General features: G+C 70.7%; 1 protein-coding gene across 1 annotated transcript; it reads right to left on the bottom strand.

Annotated features, from left to right (window-relative positions):
* Positions 1–2,693: 2,693 nt before the first annotated feature.
* On the bottom strand, positions 2,694–14,170 carry RARG (retinoic acid receptor gamma). Its single transcript, XM_082332317.1, is given in 10 exon segments — positions 2,694–2,874; positions 2,877–2,888; positions 2,891–2,988; positions 5,577–5,735; positions 7,947–8,151; positions 8,236–8,412; positions 8,514–8,674; positions 9,062–9,203; positions 10,297–10,445; positions 13,929–14,170. Coding segments are annotated over 10 exon segments (1,314 nt in total). The 5' UTR covers positions 14,074–14,170; the 3' UTR covers positions 2,694–2,808.
* Positions 14,171–15,884: the final 1,714 nt, after the last annotated feature.

Here is a 15,884-nt window from a genome sequence, read left to right as displayed (position 1 = left end):
CCCCGAATCCCCTGGGGGTCGGGTGTGGTTGGGGGGGTCGGGGTGGGGGGGGTCCCCACACTCACCGGGTCCTCGCACCAGGCGCATCGCGGGTGGGAGCGCACACACGCCTCGCAGGACGCCTGGGGCTCGCAGGACCCTGGGGACACCCGGGGGGGGGGGGGGGTCAGGGGGTCAGGGACCCCCCCCCCCCATGGGTGCCCCCCCCCCCCACTCGTGCCCCCCCTCACCTTCCCCGGCCCCCCCCCGCGCCGCCAGCAGCAGCGGCAGCAGCAGGAGCCCCCCCGGCCGCCCCATGGCCCCGGCGCTGCTGGGAGGCGGCGGGGGGGGGGGCGGGGGGGGGAGGGGCTCCCGGGGGGGGGCGGGGCGGGGGCCACATCCTGCAGGTGCGCCCTGCCCCCCCCCCCTCGCGGTCCTGGGGGGGAGGGCACCGCGGGGGGAGGGGCACCGCGGGGGGGGAGCACCCGGGGGGGGCTGGGGGGGGCAGGAGGACCCTTGGGGGGGGGGGGTCCGCGGTAGGGGGGGGGGGGGGCCGATCCAGGGGGGCACGGGGGGGGTGGCCGCGGGGCCGGGGCGCCCCCTGGCGGCGGGGGGGACCTGCAGCCACCCCGGCCCGGCGAGGGGGGGGTCCCCAGCGGCCGGGGGGGGGGTCCCCCGCTGTCCCCATTGTCCCCATTGCCCCGGGGTGCCCCCCCTTATCCCGGGGGGGGTCCCCAAGTGTCCCCAAGGAGGGGTCCCCATCATCCTCGGGGGGGGGCCCCCCCTTATCTCCGAAGGGGGGGGCCCTAAGCGGGGGTCCCCATCATCCTCGGGGGGGGCTCCTCATCCCCAGGTGCCCCCCACTACTCCAGGGGGTGCCCCCCTTGTCCCCGACGGGGGGGGGTGCCCCAACTGTCCGCCATGGGGGGGGCCCCATCATCCTCGGAGGGGCCCCCCTCATCCCCAGGGGCCCCCCATCACCCCGGGGTGCCCCCCCTTACCGCTGGGAGGGGTCCCCAACTGTCCCCAAAGGGGGGGGCCCCAAAGTGGGGGGCCCCATCTCATCCCCATGTGCCCCCCATCACCCCGGGGTGCCCCCCCTCATTCCTGGGGGGGGTCCCCAAGTGTCCCCGGGGGGGTACACCCCATCATTCTCGGGGGGGCCCCCTCATCCCCATGTGACACCCCCCCATCAACCCGGGGTGCCCCCCCTTATCCCTGGGGGGGTCCCATCATCCCCAAGGGCCCCCCCATCACCCCCGGGGTGCCCCCTTTATCCCTGGGGGGCCCCCCATCAACCCGGGGTGCCCCCCCCTTATCCCTGGGGGGGTCCCATCATCCCCAAGGGCCCCCCCCATCACCCCCGGGTGCCCCCCCCTTTATCCCTGGGGGGCCCCCCATCAACCCGGGGTGCCCCCCCTTATCCCTGGGGGGGTCCCCATCATCCCCAAGGGCCCCCCATCACCCCGGGGTGCCCCCCCCTTATCCCTGGGGGGTCCCCAAGTGTCCCCAAGGGGGGGGTGGGTGCCCCCCCTCACCCCAAGCTGACCCCCACCACCCCGGGGGGGCCCCCCCCATTGCCCCAAGGCTCCCCCCCCCCAACCACACCGGGACCCCCCCAAATTTCCATCACTTTATTTTGCAAAAATAGAAAAGTCCCGCGTGTCCCCCCCCCGCGGGGGGAGGGGGGCGGGTGGGCTGTAAACATGGCGGGGGGGGGAAGCGGGGGGCAGCGGCGGGGGGGACCCCCCCCGGGGCCGGGGGGGACCCCAGTGTAAACGCAAAGGAATAAATAAGGGGGGGGGGGGAAAGTGCTGCCCCGGGGGGGGGGGGGGGGGGGGCACCCCCTTTGTAGTGTAACAGGCCCCCCCCGGGGGCTGTGCACCCCCAAAGTGGGGGGGGCAAATTGGGGGGGCATGGAGCCCCCCCATCCAGCCAGGCTGGGGTAACAGACATTGGGGGGGGGGCAGTTTGGTCCCGGGGGGCAGTGGGGGTGTGACCCCCCCCCCCCAGTAAAGCTGCCTTTTGGGGGGGGGGCACCAGGCAGGGCCCCCCCATGGCATTGGGGTAACCGGGACTATGGCTTGGGACCCCCCCAATAATATTGGGGGGCGTTTGGGGGGGGGGGGCACCTTGTGCCCCCCCATCTTTGGTCTCTATAGTGTTCTGTGCCGGGGGGGGGGAGCAGGGGGGGGATTTTTGGGGTCCCCCCACCCCAACAGCGTCAAAAAGCAAAACCCACACGCAGCCCCCCCCCCAGTATAAAATAAACCAGCAAATAAATTCCCCCCCCCCGAAATGGGGGGGGTCCTGCCTGCGCCCCAACAGTGCCCGGGGAGGGGGGGGAAATGGGGGTGCCCCCCCCCCAAATCCACCCTGTTTCCAATAAATAAGGGCCCGGGGGGCCTGGGCCCCCCCCGGCTCGGGGGGGGGGGGGGTCACGGCACGGGGCGCCAGGCGGTAATTTGGGGGGGGGGGGGAGGGGGGCGATTTCTGTCCATCGTTGCCCCCCTGAAATCCCCCCCCCGATACAAGGGTGGGGGGCAGCAGCGGGGCTGGGGGGGGGGGGGGGGGGGGGCCTTTGGCGTGAAGCTGAGGTTGGGGTGGGGGGGCCCCCCCGGGCCCCCCAGCTTAAGGCAATAGCTGGGCCGCGGGGTCCCCCCCGGGCCGGCTCCGTCAGTCTCTGGAGCCCCCCCAGATTTGGGGGGCGGGGGGCTCTGTAGGGGCCCCCCCCATTCCCGGAGCAAGGCGGGGGGGGCCCTGGAAGGCAGTTGTGAGTGTCCAGGCCCGGCGGGGGGTTACGGGGGCCCCCCCGGCGCGGGCGGGGGGCTACGGGGAGGCGGGGGGCCCGGGGGGGCTGTCCGGGGGGGCGGGGGGCTCCGGGGGCGGGGGGGGGCCGCGCCGCCGCCTCCTCCTCCTGGAACATCTCGGGGTTCTCCAGCATCTCCCGGATCAGGGGGGGCATCGGCCCCGGGATCTCCATCTTCAGCGTGATGGCTCGCTCCGCGCCTGCGGGACCCCCCCCCCCGTCAGCCGAGGGCCGCGCCCCCGCCAGCTCCCACCCCCCTGCCAGCTTCACCCCCCCCCCCCGAGAGCTCCGACCCCCCCCCGAGCCCCCCAAGTTTCCCCCGCGAGCATCTCCCCGTGAGCTTCCCTGCAGGCATCCCTGCAACCTCCCCGCGAGCTTCCCCGCGCAAGCAAGCCCCGCTGAGCACCCCCACCCGCAACAGCTTCCCCACGCGAGCTCCCCCCACGCGAGCTCCCCCCACGCGAGCTCCCCCCACGCGAGCTCCCCTGCGAGCTTCCTCCATGCGAGCTTCTCCCTGCGAGCATCCCCCATGCGAGCATCCCCCATGCGAGCATCCCCCACGTGAGCTTCCCCCACGCGAGCATCCATGCGAGCTTCTCCCCGCGAGCATCCCTGCGAGCTTCCCCCACGCGAGCTTCCCCCCCGCGAGCTTCCCCACGCGAGCTTCCTCCATGCGAGCTTCTCCCCGCGAGCATCCCCACGCGAGCATCCCCACGCGAGCTTCCCGCACGCGAGCTTCCCCCCCGCGAGCTTCCCGCACGCGAGCTTCCCCCCCGCGAGCTTCCCCACGCGAGCATCCCCCATGCGAGCATCCCCCATGCGAGCATCCCCCACGCGAGCATCCATGCGGGCTTCTCCCCGCGAGCATCCCTGCGAGCTTCCCCCACGTGAGCATCCCCACGCGAGCTTCTCCCCGCGAGCATCCCTGCGAGCTTCCCCCACGCGAGCTTCCCCCCCGCGAGCTTCCTCCATGCGAGCTTCTCCCCGCGAGCTTCCCCCACGCGAGCTTCCCCCACGCGAGCTTCCTCCATGCGAGCATCCCCACGCGAGCTTCCCGCACGCGAGCTTCCCCCCCGCGAGCTTCCTCCATGCGAGCTTCTCCCCGCGAGCATCCCCACGCGAGCTTCCCGCACGCGAGCTTCCCGCACGCGAGCTTCCCCACGCGAGCTTCCTCCATGCGAGCTTCTCCCTGCGAGCATCCCCCATGCGAGCATCCCCCACGCGAGCATCCATGCGGGCTTCTCCCCGCGAGCATCCCTGCGAGCTTCCCCACGCGAGCTTCCCCACGCGAGCTTCCCCACGCGAGCTTCCCTGCGAGCTTCCTCCATGCGAGCTTCTCCCCGCAAGCTTCCCCCACGTGAGCATCCCCACGCGAGCTTCCCGCACGCGAGCTTCCCCACGCAAGCTTCCCCACGCAAGCTTCCCGCACGCGAGCATCCCTGTGAGCATCCCTGCGAGCATCCGCAATGCGAGCATCCCCCATGCGAGCTTCTCCCTGCGAGCTTCCTCCATGCGAGCATCCCCAACACGAGCATCCCTGTGAGCTTCCGCCATGCGAGCATCCCTGCGAGCATCCCTGCGAGCATCCTCCCTGCGAGCAGCCCTGCAAGCTTCTCCCTGCGAACTTCCTCCATGCGAGCTTCCCCCATGCGAGCATCCCTGCAAGCTTCCTCCACGCGAGCATCTCCCTGCAAGCTTCTCCCATGCAAGCATCCCTGCAAGCAGTTCCCTGCAAGCTTCCCCCAGGTAAGCATCCCTGCGAGCTTCTCCCTGCGAGCATCCCTGTGAGCTTCCCCCACGACAGCATCTCTGTGAGCTTCCCCCACGAGCTTCCCCCACATGAGCATCCCTGCGAGCATCTCCCTGCGAGCATCCCCACGCGAGCATCTCCCACGCGAGCATCCCCCACGCGAGCATCCCCCACGCGAGCACCCCTGTGAGCTTCCTCCATGCGAGCATCTCCCACGCGAGCATCCCCCACGCGAGCACCCCTGTGAGCTTCCTCCATGCGAGCATCTCCCACGCGAGCATCCCCCATGCGAGCATCTCCCTGCGAGCATCCCCGCGAGCATCTCCCACGCGAGCATCTCCCACGCGAGCATCTCCCACGCGAGCATCCCCCACGCGAGCATCCCCACGTGAGCTTCCCCCCCGCGAGCATCCCTGCGAGCTTCCCCACGCGAGCATCCCCCACGTGAGCATCTCCCTGCGAGCATCTCCCACGCGAGCATCCCCCATGCGAGCATCCCTGTGAGCTTCCTCCATGCGAGCATCTCCCACGCGAGCATCCCCCATGCAAGCATCTCCCTGCGAGCTTCCCCACGTGAGCTTCCCCCATGCGAGCATCCCCGCGAGCATCTCCCACGCAAGCATCTCCCACGCGAGCATCCCCCATGCGAGCATCCCCACGTGAGCTTCCCCCCCGCGAGCATCCCTGCGAGCTTCCCCCACGTGAGCATCTTCCTGCGAGCATCCCTGCGAGCTTCCCCACGCGAGCATCCCCCACGCAAGCATCCCCCACGCGAGCATCCCCCACGCGAGCATCCCCCACGCGAGCATCTTCCTGCGAGCTTCCCCCACGCGAGCATCCCTGCGAGCATCTCCCACGCGAGCATCCCCCCACGCACAAGCCCCTCCAAGCACCCAATTTTCCCCTGCTCGCTTCCCCGCGACCTTCCCCACCGCGGTCCTTCCCCCTCTCCCCCCCCAACCCTCCCCGCCGCGAGCTCCCCAGGCCTGGGGGTCCCCGGGGGGGTCCCGGGGGGGTCCCGGGGGGGTCCCCCCTCACCCTTGGTGCTGATGCCGCGCAGGTCGGTGATCTTCATCAGCATGCGGGGGAACATGTGGGGCTGGCGCGGCCGGCGCCGGCGCGCGTACACCTTCAGCGCCTCCAGCAGCGGCTCCTGCAGCTTCTCCACCTTCTCCGGCTCCTCCAGGTCCATGCGGTCTTTGGGGGGGGGACACGACACGGTTGGGGGGTCACCAGCGCCCGTCACCCCCCTCTGTCCTCTCTGTCCCCTCGTCTGATGGTCGTGACCCCGAGCTCGGCGTCTGCGGGGTGTCCCGGGCGGCCCCGCTGGCTCCCGGTCCCCGTGTCCCCAAGGCCCCGGTGCTTCCTGGGCTGGTGGGGTCCATGTCCCACGTCCAGGCCCCGAGGTCCCCATGTCCCCATGTCCCCACATCCCTGCTGCCTCCTGACCCCGACGTCCCCATGTCCCCACATCCCTGCTGCCTCCTGACCCCGACGTCCCCATGTCCCCACATCCCTGCTGCCTCCTGACCCCAACGTCCCCGTGTCCCCATGTCCCAGCTGCCTCCTGGCCCTGAGGTCCCCATGTCCCCGTGTCCCCGCATCCCTGCTGCCTCCTGACCCTGAGGTCCCCGTGTCCCCATGTCCCAGCTGCCTCCTGGCCTGGTGGTCCCTGCGTCCCTGCTGTCCCCAGGCCCAGAGGTCCCCATGTCCCTGTATCTCCATGTCCCCACTGCCTCCCGGCCCAGAGGTCCCCGTGTCCCTCTGTCCCTGCTACCTCCTGGACCCGAGGTCCCCTGTGTCCCCACATCCCTGCTGCCTCCTGATCTGGAAGTCCCCATGTCCCCATTGACTCCTGGCCCACAGGTCCCCGTGTCCCCATGTCCCTGTGTCCCCATGTCCTCACTGCCTCGTGGCCGAGGTCCCCGCGTCCCCACATCCTCCTGCCCTGCAGGTCCCCATGTCCCTGTGTCCCCATGGCGTCCCGGCCTCAAGGTCCCCATGTCCCTGCTACCCCTTGCTCCAGAGGTCCCTGTGTCCCCACATTCCCGCTACCTCCTGGCCTGGAGGTCCCCATGTCCCCGTGTCCCTCTGTCCCCATGTCCCTGCTACCTCCTGGCCTGGAGGTCCCCATGTCCCCACGTCCCTCTGTCCCCATGTCCCTGCTACCTCCTGGCCCAGAGGGTCCCCATGTCCCCATGTCCCTCTGTCCTCATGTCCCTGCCACCTCCTGGCCCAGACATCCCCGTGTCCCCATGTCCCTCTGTCCCCATGTCCCTGCTACCTCCTGGCCCAAAGGGTCCCCATGTCCCCGTGTCCCTCTGTCCCCATGTCCCTGCTACCTCCTGGCCCAGAGGGTCCCCATGTCCCTGTGTCCCTCTGTCCCCATGTCCCTGCTACCTCCTGACTCAGAGGTCCCTGTGTCCCCGTGTCCCTCTGTCCCCATGTCCCTGCTACCTCCTGATCCAGAGGGTCCCCATGTCCCCACGTCCCTCTGTCCCCATGTCCCTGCTACCTCCTGATCCAGAGGGTCCCCATGTGCCCACTGCCTTGTGGCCCAGAGGTCCCTGTGTCCCTCTGTCCCCATGTCCCCGCTACCTCCTGACCCAGAGGTCCCCATGTCCCCGTGTCCCTCTGTCCTCATGTCCCTGCCACCTCCTGGCCCAGACATCCCCATGTCCCTCTGTCCCCACGTCCCTGCTACCTCCTGATCCAGAGGGTCCCCATGTGCCCACTGCCTTGTGGCACAGAGGTCCCCGTGTGCCCATGTCCCTCTGTCCCCATGTCCCCGCTACCTCCTGTGCCAGAGGTCCCCATGTCCCCACGTCCCTCTGTCCTCATGTCCCTGCCACCTCCTGGCCCAGACATCCCCATGTCCCCATGTCCCTCTGTCCCCATGTCCCTGCCACCTCCTGGCCCAGACATCCCCATGACCCCATGTCCCTCTGTCCCCATGTCCCTGCCACCTCCTGGCCCAGACATCCCCATGTCCTTCTGTCCCCATGTCCCTGCCACCTCCTGGCCCAGAGGTCCCCATGTCCCCGTGTCCCTCTGTCCCCATGTCCCTGCTACCTCCTGGCCCAGACATCCCCATGTCCCTCTGTCCCCATGTCCCTGCCACCTCCTGACCCAGAGGTCCCCATGTCCCCGTGTCCCTCTGTCCCCATGTCCCTGCTACCTCCTGGCCCAGACATCCCCATGTCCTTCTGTCCCCATGTCCCTGCCACCTCCTGGCCCAGACATCCCCATGTCCCTCTGTCCCCATGTCCCTGCCACCTCCTGACCCAGAGGTCCCCATGTCCCCGTGTCCCTCTGTCCCCATGTCCCTGCCACCTCCTGACCCAGACATCCCCGTGTCCCCGCCACCCCCTGGCCCTGAGGGCCCCCGCGTCCCCCTTCGTCCCCCACCTCCGCAGATGAGGCAGATGGCGCTGAGCAGCCCGGTCTCGGTGTCGTCCATCTCCAGCGGCAGCAGCTGCCCGGCGAAGGCGAAGACCAGGTCGGTGAGGGGCCCGAAGCCGGCGTTGTGCATCTGCGTCCGGTTCAGCGTCAGCCCGTCCGAGAAGGTCATGGTGTCCTGCTCCGGCGTGTAGCGCGTGCAGATCCGCAGCATCTACGGGGAAAGGGGGGGGACGTGGTCGGGACCGGCGCGGGGCACCCCCCGACCTCCCCGCCGCGCCCCCCCCGAGACCCTCACCAGGATATCGAGGCAGGCGGCCTTGAGCAGGGTGATCTGATCGGCCATGCTGAGGGCGGTGAAGCCGGGCAAGCGCTTGGCAAACTCCACGATTTTGATGATGCACTTGGTGGCCAACTCGCTGAATTTGTCCCACAACCCCAGGTCCAGCTGCACCCGGTGGTCAGCGCTCGAGTTCTGCAAAGGGGGGAGGACACAACCAAAGGGACTCAACCCCGGCGGCGTCCCCGCGCCGGCGGCGTCCCCTCCCGCGCCGGCGTCCCCGCCGCGGTGCTCACCGTGGTGTACTTGCCCAGCTGGCAGAGGGAGGGGAAGGTCTCCTGGTGGGCTCTGCTGACCTTCTGCACCAGTTCCTCCAGCTCGGGGCTCAGCTCGTAGCTCTCCGCCGTCACCTCCTCCTTCACCTCCTTCTTCTTTTTGTTCCTGTCGTTGCGGACGGCTGCGGAAGGGGGGGTGCGGAGAGTTTTGGGGTGCGGAGGGTGAGGGGGGGGGGGGTCTGGGGGTGCCCCCCCATCCCCTCCCCAAAGGGGGTTTCCCGGCGGCGACGCGAGCAGGATGTCTGCATACAGCACGACGCGGGCGGAGGGGGTGCCAAGCCCCCCGCCACGCCGGGGTGGGGGCACCCCCAAAGCCCCCCCAACCCCAGGGCGGGCACCAACCCTGCCTGCATCCCCCCCCCCCAGCCCCAAATCCTCCCAGGGGACAGCGACCCCCCCCAGGGTGCCCAGCGCCGCGGGGACAGAGCCGGCCCGACGTCGGTGATGGCCGGGGAGGGGGGACAGCGGGGTGTCCCCCCCCCGGGGACCCCCCCGGGACCCCGGCGCACCTTCCTTGGACATGCCGACCTCGAAGCACTTCTGGAGGCGGCAGAACTGGCAGCGGTTGCGCGTCACCTTGTTGATCTGGCAGTTCTTCTCCCGGTGGCACGTGTACACCATGTTCTTCTGGATGCTGCGGCGGAAAAAGCCCTGGGGGGGGGACATGGGGGGGTGACGGGGGGGGGCCCCCAGTCCCCCCGACTGGGATCCCCCAGTCCCAGCTCCCCAGTGACCCCCAGCGAGGTTCCCCAAAGCCCAGGGGGGCTCCCCAGTCCCCCAGTAAAGCTCCCCAGTGCCCCCCAGCAAGGCTACGCACTACCAGGTCCCCAGTGCCCGGGGGGGGCTCCCCAGTCCCCCCAGTAAGGCTCCCCAGTGCCCCCAGAGGGGCTCCCCAGCAAGGCTACCCACTACCAGCTCCCCAGTGCCCAGGGGGGGGCTTCCCAGTGCCCCCCAGCAAGGCTCCCCAGTGCCCCCCAGCAGGACTACCCACTACCAGCTCCCCAGTGCCCGGGGGGGGGCTTCCCAGTGCCCCCCAGCAAGGCTCCCCAGTGCCCCCCAGCAGGACTACCCACTACCAGCTCCCCAGTGCCCAGGGGAGGCTCCACAGGATCCCTGGGGGGCTCCCCAGTGCCCCCCAGCAAGGCTACGCACTACCAGCTCCCCAGTCCCCCCAGTAAGGCTCCCCAGTGCCCCCAGGGGGGCTCCCCAGTAGGACTACCCACTACCAGCTCCCCAGTCTCCCCAGTAAGGCTCCCCAGCACCCCCAGGTGGGCTCCAGTGCCCATGGGCTGCTCCCCAGTAACCCCAGGGGGGTTCCCAGTGCTTGCGGGGGTCCCCAGTCCTCCCTGGGTGTGCTCCCCAGTGCTGACTCCCCAGTGCCCCCAGCAAGGCTCCCCAGTGCCCCCGGGGCTCCCCAGTGCCCCCAGCAAAGCTCCCCAGTGCCCTCGGGTCCCCCCCAGTGCCCCCAGCAAGGCTCCCCAGTGCCCCCGGGTCTCCCCAGTGCCCCCAGCAAAGCTCCCCAGTGCCCCCAGCAAGGCTCCCCAGTGCCCCTGGATCTCCTCAGTGCCCCCAGCAAGGCTCCCCAGTGCCCCCGGGTCTCCCCAGTGCCCCCAGCAAGGCTCCCCAGTGCCCCCGGGTCTCCTCAGTGCCCCCAGCAAGGCTCCCCAGTGCCCCCAGCAAGGCTCCCCAGTGCCCGGGGGGAGTCCCCAGTGCCCCCAGCAAGGCTCCCCAGTGCCCCCCCCACCTTGCAGCCCTCGCAGGAGCTGACGCCGTAGTGGTAGCCCGAGGACTTGTCGCTGCAGACGAAGCAGGGCTTGTAGACGCGGGGCGGGGGGGGCGGCGAGGGCGAGCTGGGCACCATCTCCTCCGCGCTCCGGCTCTGGGTCTCCACGGCTGGGGGGGGGGGCACGGGGGGGGTCAGGCAGCTGCCGGAGACCCCCCCCCCCAACCTGCATGAGCCCCCCCCAAAGCTGGCAGCTGCCACCACCTCCTGTTGCTGACGGGGGGGGAAACTGAGGCACGGGGCGGGGGGGGGCTGGTTGCCCCCTCCCTGCTCGTGCGAGCCACAGTGGGGGGGTCCCCGTGGGGTGGGAGGGGGGCAGGGAGCCCCACGGGGGGTCCCCAGGGAGCTGCGTCCAACCGGGGGGGGGACACGACACCGAGGGATGGGGGACAGCTGGGGACGGAGGGGGGGACAATGAGGAGACAAGGCTGGGGGAGGGGGGGGGCACCCCAGCACCCCCCCACCCCCCAAGTGTGCCCATGCCCCTCCCCCGCTTTCCCAGGGCCCCCTCAACCCCAACCCCCAGGGGTTGGGGGGGTCCCAGCCCCCCCAAATCCCCCCAGGGTGCCACCGTGGGGCAGTGGCAGGCGGGGGGGGGGGTGACACTGGTGGCGGGGGGGGGGGGGGGGGGGACACACGGACCCCACCCTGCCCCGCGGGCGGCTGGGGGTGGGGGTGGGGGTGAGGTTTGTGCGTGTGTGGTTTTTTTATATAAAAAAAAAGAAGCCAAAATTGCTGAAATTGAGGAAATTCCTGCCCTCGCCCGGCGTCAAACAGCCCATTTATAACCGGCCCCAAAACGGTTGCAGCTGGGCCGGGGGGGGGGGACACGGACGGACACACGGACACGGGGGGGCCCCCCTCCCCCCGCCTCGCACACGTGTGCGCGCACGCACGCACACGCACCGTGGTCACCCAAAAAACAAACAGGGCCCCCCCCGCCCCCCCCCCCGCCCTGGCAACGCAACCGCAACCGGGCGCCACACCCTGCGCACCCCCTCGCACGCCCGCCTCGCACGCCCCTCGTGCAAGGGGGGGGGGTGCCCCCCCCAGCCCCCCCCCAGCCGTGGGGACCCCGGTGGGGGGACCCCAAATTGAGGGGGGGAGCTGGATGTGGCCCCCCGCCCCCCCCCCCCGGGTGCTGTTGGGGTGCCACGGAGGGCGCTGGGGCGTGGAGGTGGGGGGGTTTTGGGGGGGGGGGGGGCACATTGGGGTCCCCCTCCCCGTGCCTCAGTTTCCCCTCAAGGCTACGGTTTGATTTTGGGGGGGGGCTGACCCAAATCCAGGCACCCACCCCCCCAAAAAATAAAGAACCAGCACCCCAAAAAAACCCGGGGGGGGGGCGAGCCACAACCCTTTGGGGGGGGGGGACACCACACTGTGGGGACCCCCCCAAGCCCCCCCCCTCACTTTTGGGGGGCCGCTTGGGTCCAAACCGGCGGCGTCCCCCCCTCCCCGCCCTCCATGGAGCCGAATTTGGGGGGCACAGGGGGGCCCCCCCCAAGCGGGGGGCTGCTGCCCCCCCCCCCCCCATGCCCGGCTGAAGTGGGGGGGCCCCCCAGCGCCCCCCCAGCCCGGGGGGGGTGAGGCCGGTTTTGGGGCGGCCCCGCAGGGGTTAAGTGCCACATTGGCAGCGGCGGGCGGGTGCGGCAGCCCCGGACTGGAACCAGTTGGGCCGGGGAGCTGGGAAGGGAGGGGGGGGGGACACGGGGGAGGCGGGGGGGGCCGCCCCGCCCGTGGGCACCGCGGGGGGGGGATTGGGGGGGTCCCGCTGCCTCGCCAGCCCCCCCCGAAGTGGCGGGACACCCCCCCCCGTCTGTGCCCACGTTTCCACGGGGGGGGGGTTCCCCCGTGGGCCCCCCCCCCGTGGGGTGTCCGGCCCCAAAGCGGGTCCCCACCGCTGCCCCCCCCCCCCCCCCGAGTGGGTCCGGGGCCCCGTGCCCCCGAATCGGGTCCAACCCCCCCCCCCCCAATCGGGTCCCTCGTGGGTCCACGTCCCTGCCCCCCCCCCAAATCGGGTCCCGATCCCCACGCCCCCCCCCCCCCCAAACCGGGTCCCCCCAAAGCGTTCCCCATCCCCCCCACTCGTGTCCCTCCTGTCGCCACCCCCAAACCAGTGCGACCCCAACCCCCCCCCCCCCGGTCCCTCCTGGGGGGGGGGTGTCACGGGGGGGGGGGAGTCAAACACAGCCCCCCCCACGCACACCCCCCCCCCCCCCCCGCGTCACACCCGCACACACCCAGGTTTCCACACCCACGCACGTCACCCGCACGCTCGCACACCCGCTCGCCCGGGGTCCCGCACACCCGCCCGCTCCCCCACCCCCACTCGTGACACCCTCACCCACGGAGCCACGGACGCTTCCAGCCCCCCCCCCCCCCGAGTCACACGCTCGGGCACTCACACTCGCTCTCGCACACCCACTCGGGACACCCTCACCCCCCCCCCACGGAGCCACGGACACCCACACCCCCACTCACGGACATTTTCACACCCACACCCCCACTCACGGACATTTTCACGCCCACTCACACTCACCTGTGCCCACTCGCGACCCCCTCCCCCCCTGCCCCGGACCCACGGACACCCACAGACACACTCACCCCCACTCACCGACATTTTCACACCCACTCACCGACACTTTCACACCCGCTCCCAATCACCCACTCCCAGAGACTCACCCCCACTCACGGACATTTTCACACCCGCTCCACTCCCCACGCCCACTAGCGACCCCCTCTCCCCCTTCCCCGGACACTTTCACCCCCACTCACGGACACTTTCACCCCCACTCACGCTCCCCCACGCCCACTCACGACCCCCTCACCCCCTCCCCCGGACCCACGGACACGCTCACCCCCACTCACGGACACTTTCACCCCCACTCACGGACATTTTCACCCCCACTCACGACCCCTCACACTCCGCCCGGACCCACGGACACGCTCACCCCCACTCACGGACACTTTCACCCCCACTCACGGACATTTTCACCCCCACTCACGACCCCTCACACTCCGCCCGGACCCACGGACACGCTCACCCCCACTCAGGGACACTTTCACACCCACTCACGCTCCCCCACGCCCACTCACGACCCCCTCACACTCCCCCCGGACCCACGGACACGCTCACCCCCACTCACGGACATTTTCACCCCCACTCACACTCACCCACGCCCACTCACGACCCCCTCCCCCGGACCCACGGACACGCTCACCCCCACTCAGGGACACTTTCACCCCCACTCACGCTCCTCCACGCCCACTCACGACCCCCTCCCCCCCTCCCCCGGACCCACGGACACGCTCACCCCCACTCGCGGACATTTTCACCCCCACTCACGGACATTTTCACCCCCACTCACGCTCCCCCACGCCCACTCACGACCCCCTCCCCCCCTCCCCCGGACCCACGGACACGCTCACCCCCACTCAGGGACACGCTCACCCCCACTCGCGGACATTTTCACCCCCACTCGCGGACACTTTCACCCCCCCTCACGCTCCCCCACGCCCACTCACGACCCCCTCACGCTCCCCCCGGACCCACGGACACGCTCCCCCCCACTCGCGGCCCCGGCTCCCCGTACCGCGGCGGGCGGGCGGCGGCCAGGCGAAGGGCGGCAGGGCCCCGCAGCGCGGCCCGTACCCCGCCTTGCGCAGGGCGCAGGCCCCGCGGTTCGTCACGTCGTGCAGCCGCCGCGGCCCCGCCAGCGCCTCCAGGCAGTCGTACATGGCGGCGGCGGCGGCGGGGGGCACCGGACCGGACCGGAGCCCCGGCCCCGCGGCCCTGATCCCGGCCCCGGCCCCGGGTGCGGCGCGGCCCGGCCCGGCCCCGCGGCCCCAGCGACCGGCACGGGGCGGGGCCGGGGGGCGGGGCCTTGGGGGGGCGGGGCTTGTATGGGCGGGGCCGGGGGCGGGGCCCGCAGGGTGACACACGCACACACACGGTGTCACACGCACAGCAGGAGGGGGGGGGTCCCGACCCGCCCCCAGCCCCCGTGTCACCCCCCCAGTCTCTCCCAGTCCCTCCCAGTCCTCCCACTTCTCCCAGTCCCCGTGTCCCCTCCCCAGTCCTCCCAGTCCCCGTGGCACCTTCCCCAGTCGCTCCCAGTCCTCCCAGTCCCCATGTCATCCCCCCAGTCCCTCCCAGTCCCCGTGGCACCTTCCCCAGTCCCTCCCACTTCTCCCAGTCCTCCCAGTCCCCTGTCACTTCGTCCCATCCCTCCCAGTCCTCCCAGTCCCCATGGCACCTTCCCCAGTCACTCCCAGTCCTCCCAGTCCCCATGTCATCCCCACAGTCCCTCCCAGTCCCCATGGCACCTTCCCCAGTCCCTCCCAGTCCTTCCAGTCCTCCCAGTCCCCATGTGACCTCCTTCCATCCCTCCCAGTCCTCCCAGTCCCCATGTCATCTCCCCAGTCCTTCCCAGTCCCCATGGCACCTTCCCCAGTCCCTCCCAGTCCCCATGTCATCTCCCCAGTCCCTCCCAGTCCTCCCAGTACTCCCAGTCCCCATGTCACTTCCCCCAGTCCCTTCCAGTCCTCATGTCACCTCCCCCAGTCCCTCCCACTTCTCCCAGTCCCCATGCCACCTTCCCCAGTCCCTCCCACTTCTCCCAGTCCCCCTGTCACTTCCCCCAGTCCCTCCCAGTCCCCTGTCACCTCCTCCCATCCCTCCCAGTCCTCCCAGTCCCTATGGCACCTTCCCCAGTCCCTCCCAGTCCTTCCAATCCTCCCAGTCCCCATGTCACCTCCTCCCATCCCTTTGAGTCCTCCCAGTCCCCATGTCACCTTCCCCAGTCCCTCCCAGTCCTCCCAGTCCCCATGTCATCTCCCCAGTCCCTCCCAGTCCTCCCAGTACTCCCAGTCCCCTCCAGTCCTCATGTCATCTCCCCAGTCCCTCCCACTTCTCCCAGTCCTCCCAGTCCCCCTGTCACTTCCCCCAGTCCCTCCCAGTCCCCTGTCACCTCCTCCCATCCCTCCCAGTCCTCCCAGTCCCTATGGCACCTTCCCCAGTCCCTCCCAGTCCTTCCAATCCTCCCAGTCCCCATGTCACCTCCTCCCATCCCTTTGAGTCCTCCCAGTCCCCATGTCACCTTCCCCAGTCCCTCCCAGTCCTCCCAGTCCCCATGTCATCTCCCCAGTCCCTCCCAGTCCTCCCAGTCCTCCCAGTCCCCTCCAGTCCTCATGTCATCTCCCCAGTCCCTCCCACTTCTCCCAGTCCTCCCAGTCCCCCTGTCACTTCCCCCAGTCCCTCCCAGTTCTCCCAGTCCCCATGTCACCTTCCCCAGTCCCTCCCAGTCCTCTCAGTATTCCCAGTCCCCATGTCACTTCCCCCAGTCCCTTCCAGTCCTTATGTCACCTTCCCCAGTCCCTTCCAGTCCTCCCAGTCCTCCCAGTCCTCCCAGTCCCCATGTCACCTCCCCAGTCCCTCCCAGTCCCCATGGCAGCTTCCCCAGTCCCTCCCAGTCCCTTCCAGTCCTTCCAGTCCCCATGTCACTTCACCCAGTCCCTCCCAGCCCTCATGTCACCTTTCCCAGTCCCCC

This window comes from Platalea leucorodia, assembly GCF_965183815.1.
Source record: "Platalea leucorodia genome assembly, chromosome: 23".
Taxonomy (NCBI): domain Eukaryota; kingdom Metazoa; phylum Chordata; class Aves; order Pelecaniformes; family Threskiornithidae; genus Platalea; species Platalea leucorodia.
The sequence above is the reverse complement of the archived record's forward strand: the minus strand, read 5'-3'. Positions and strand labels throughout refer to the sequence as shown.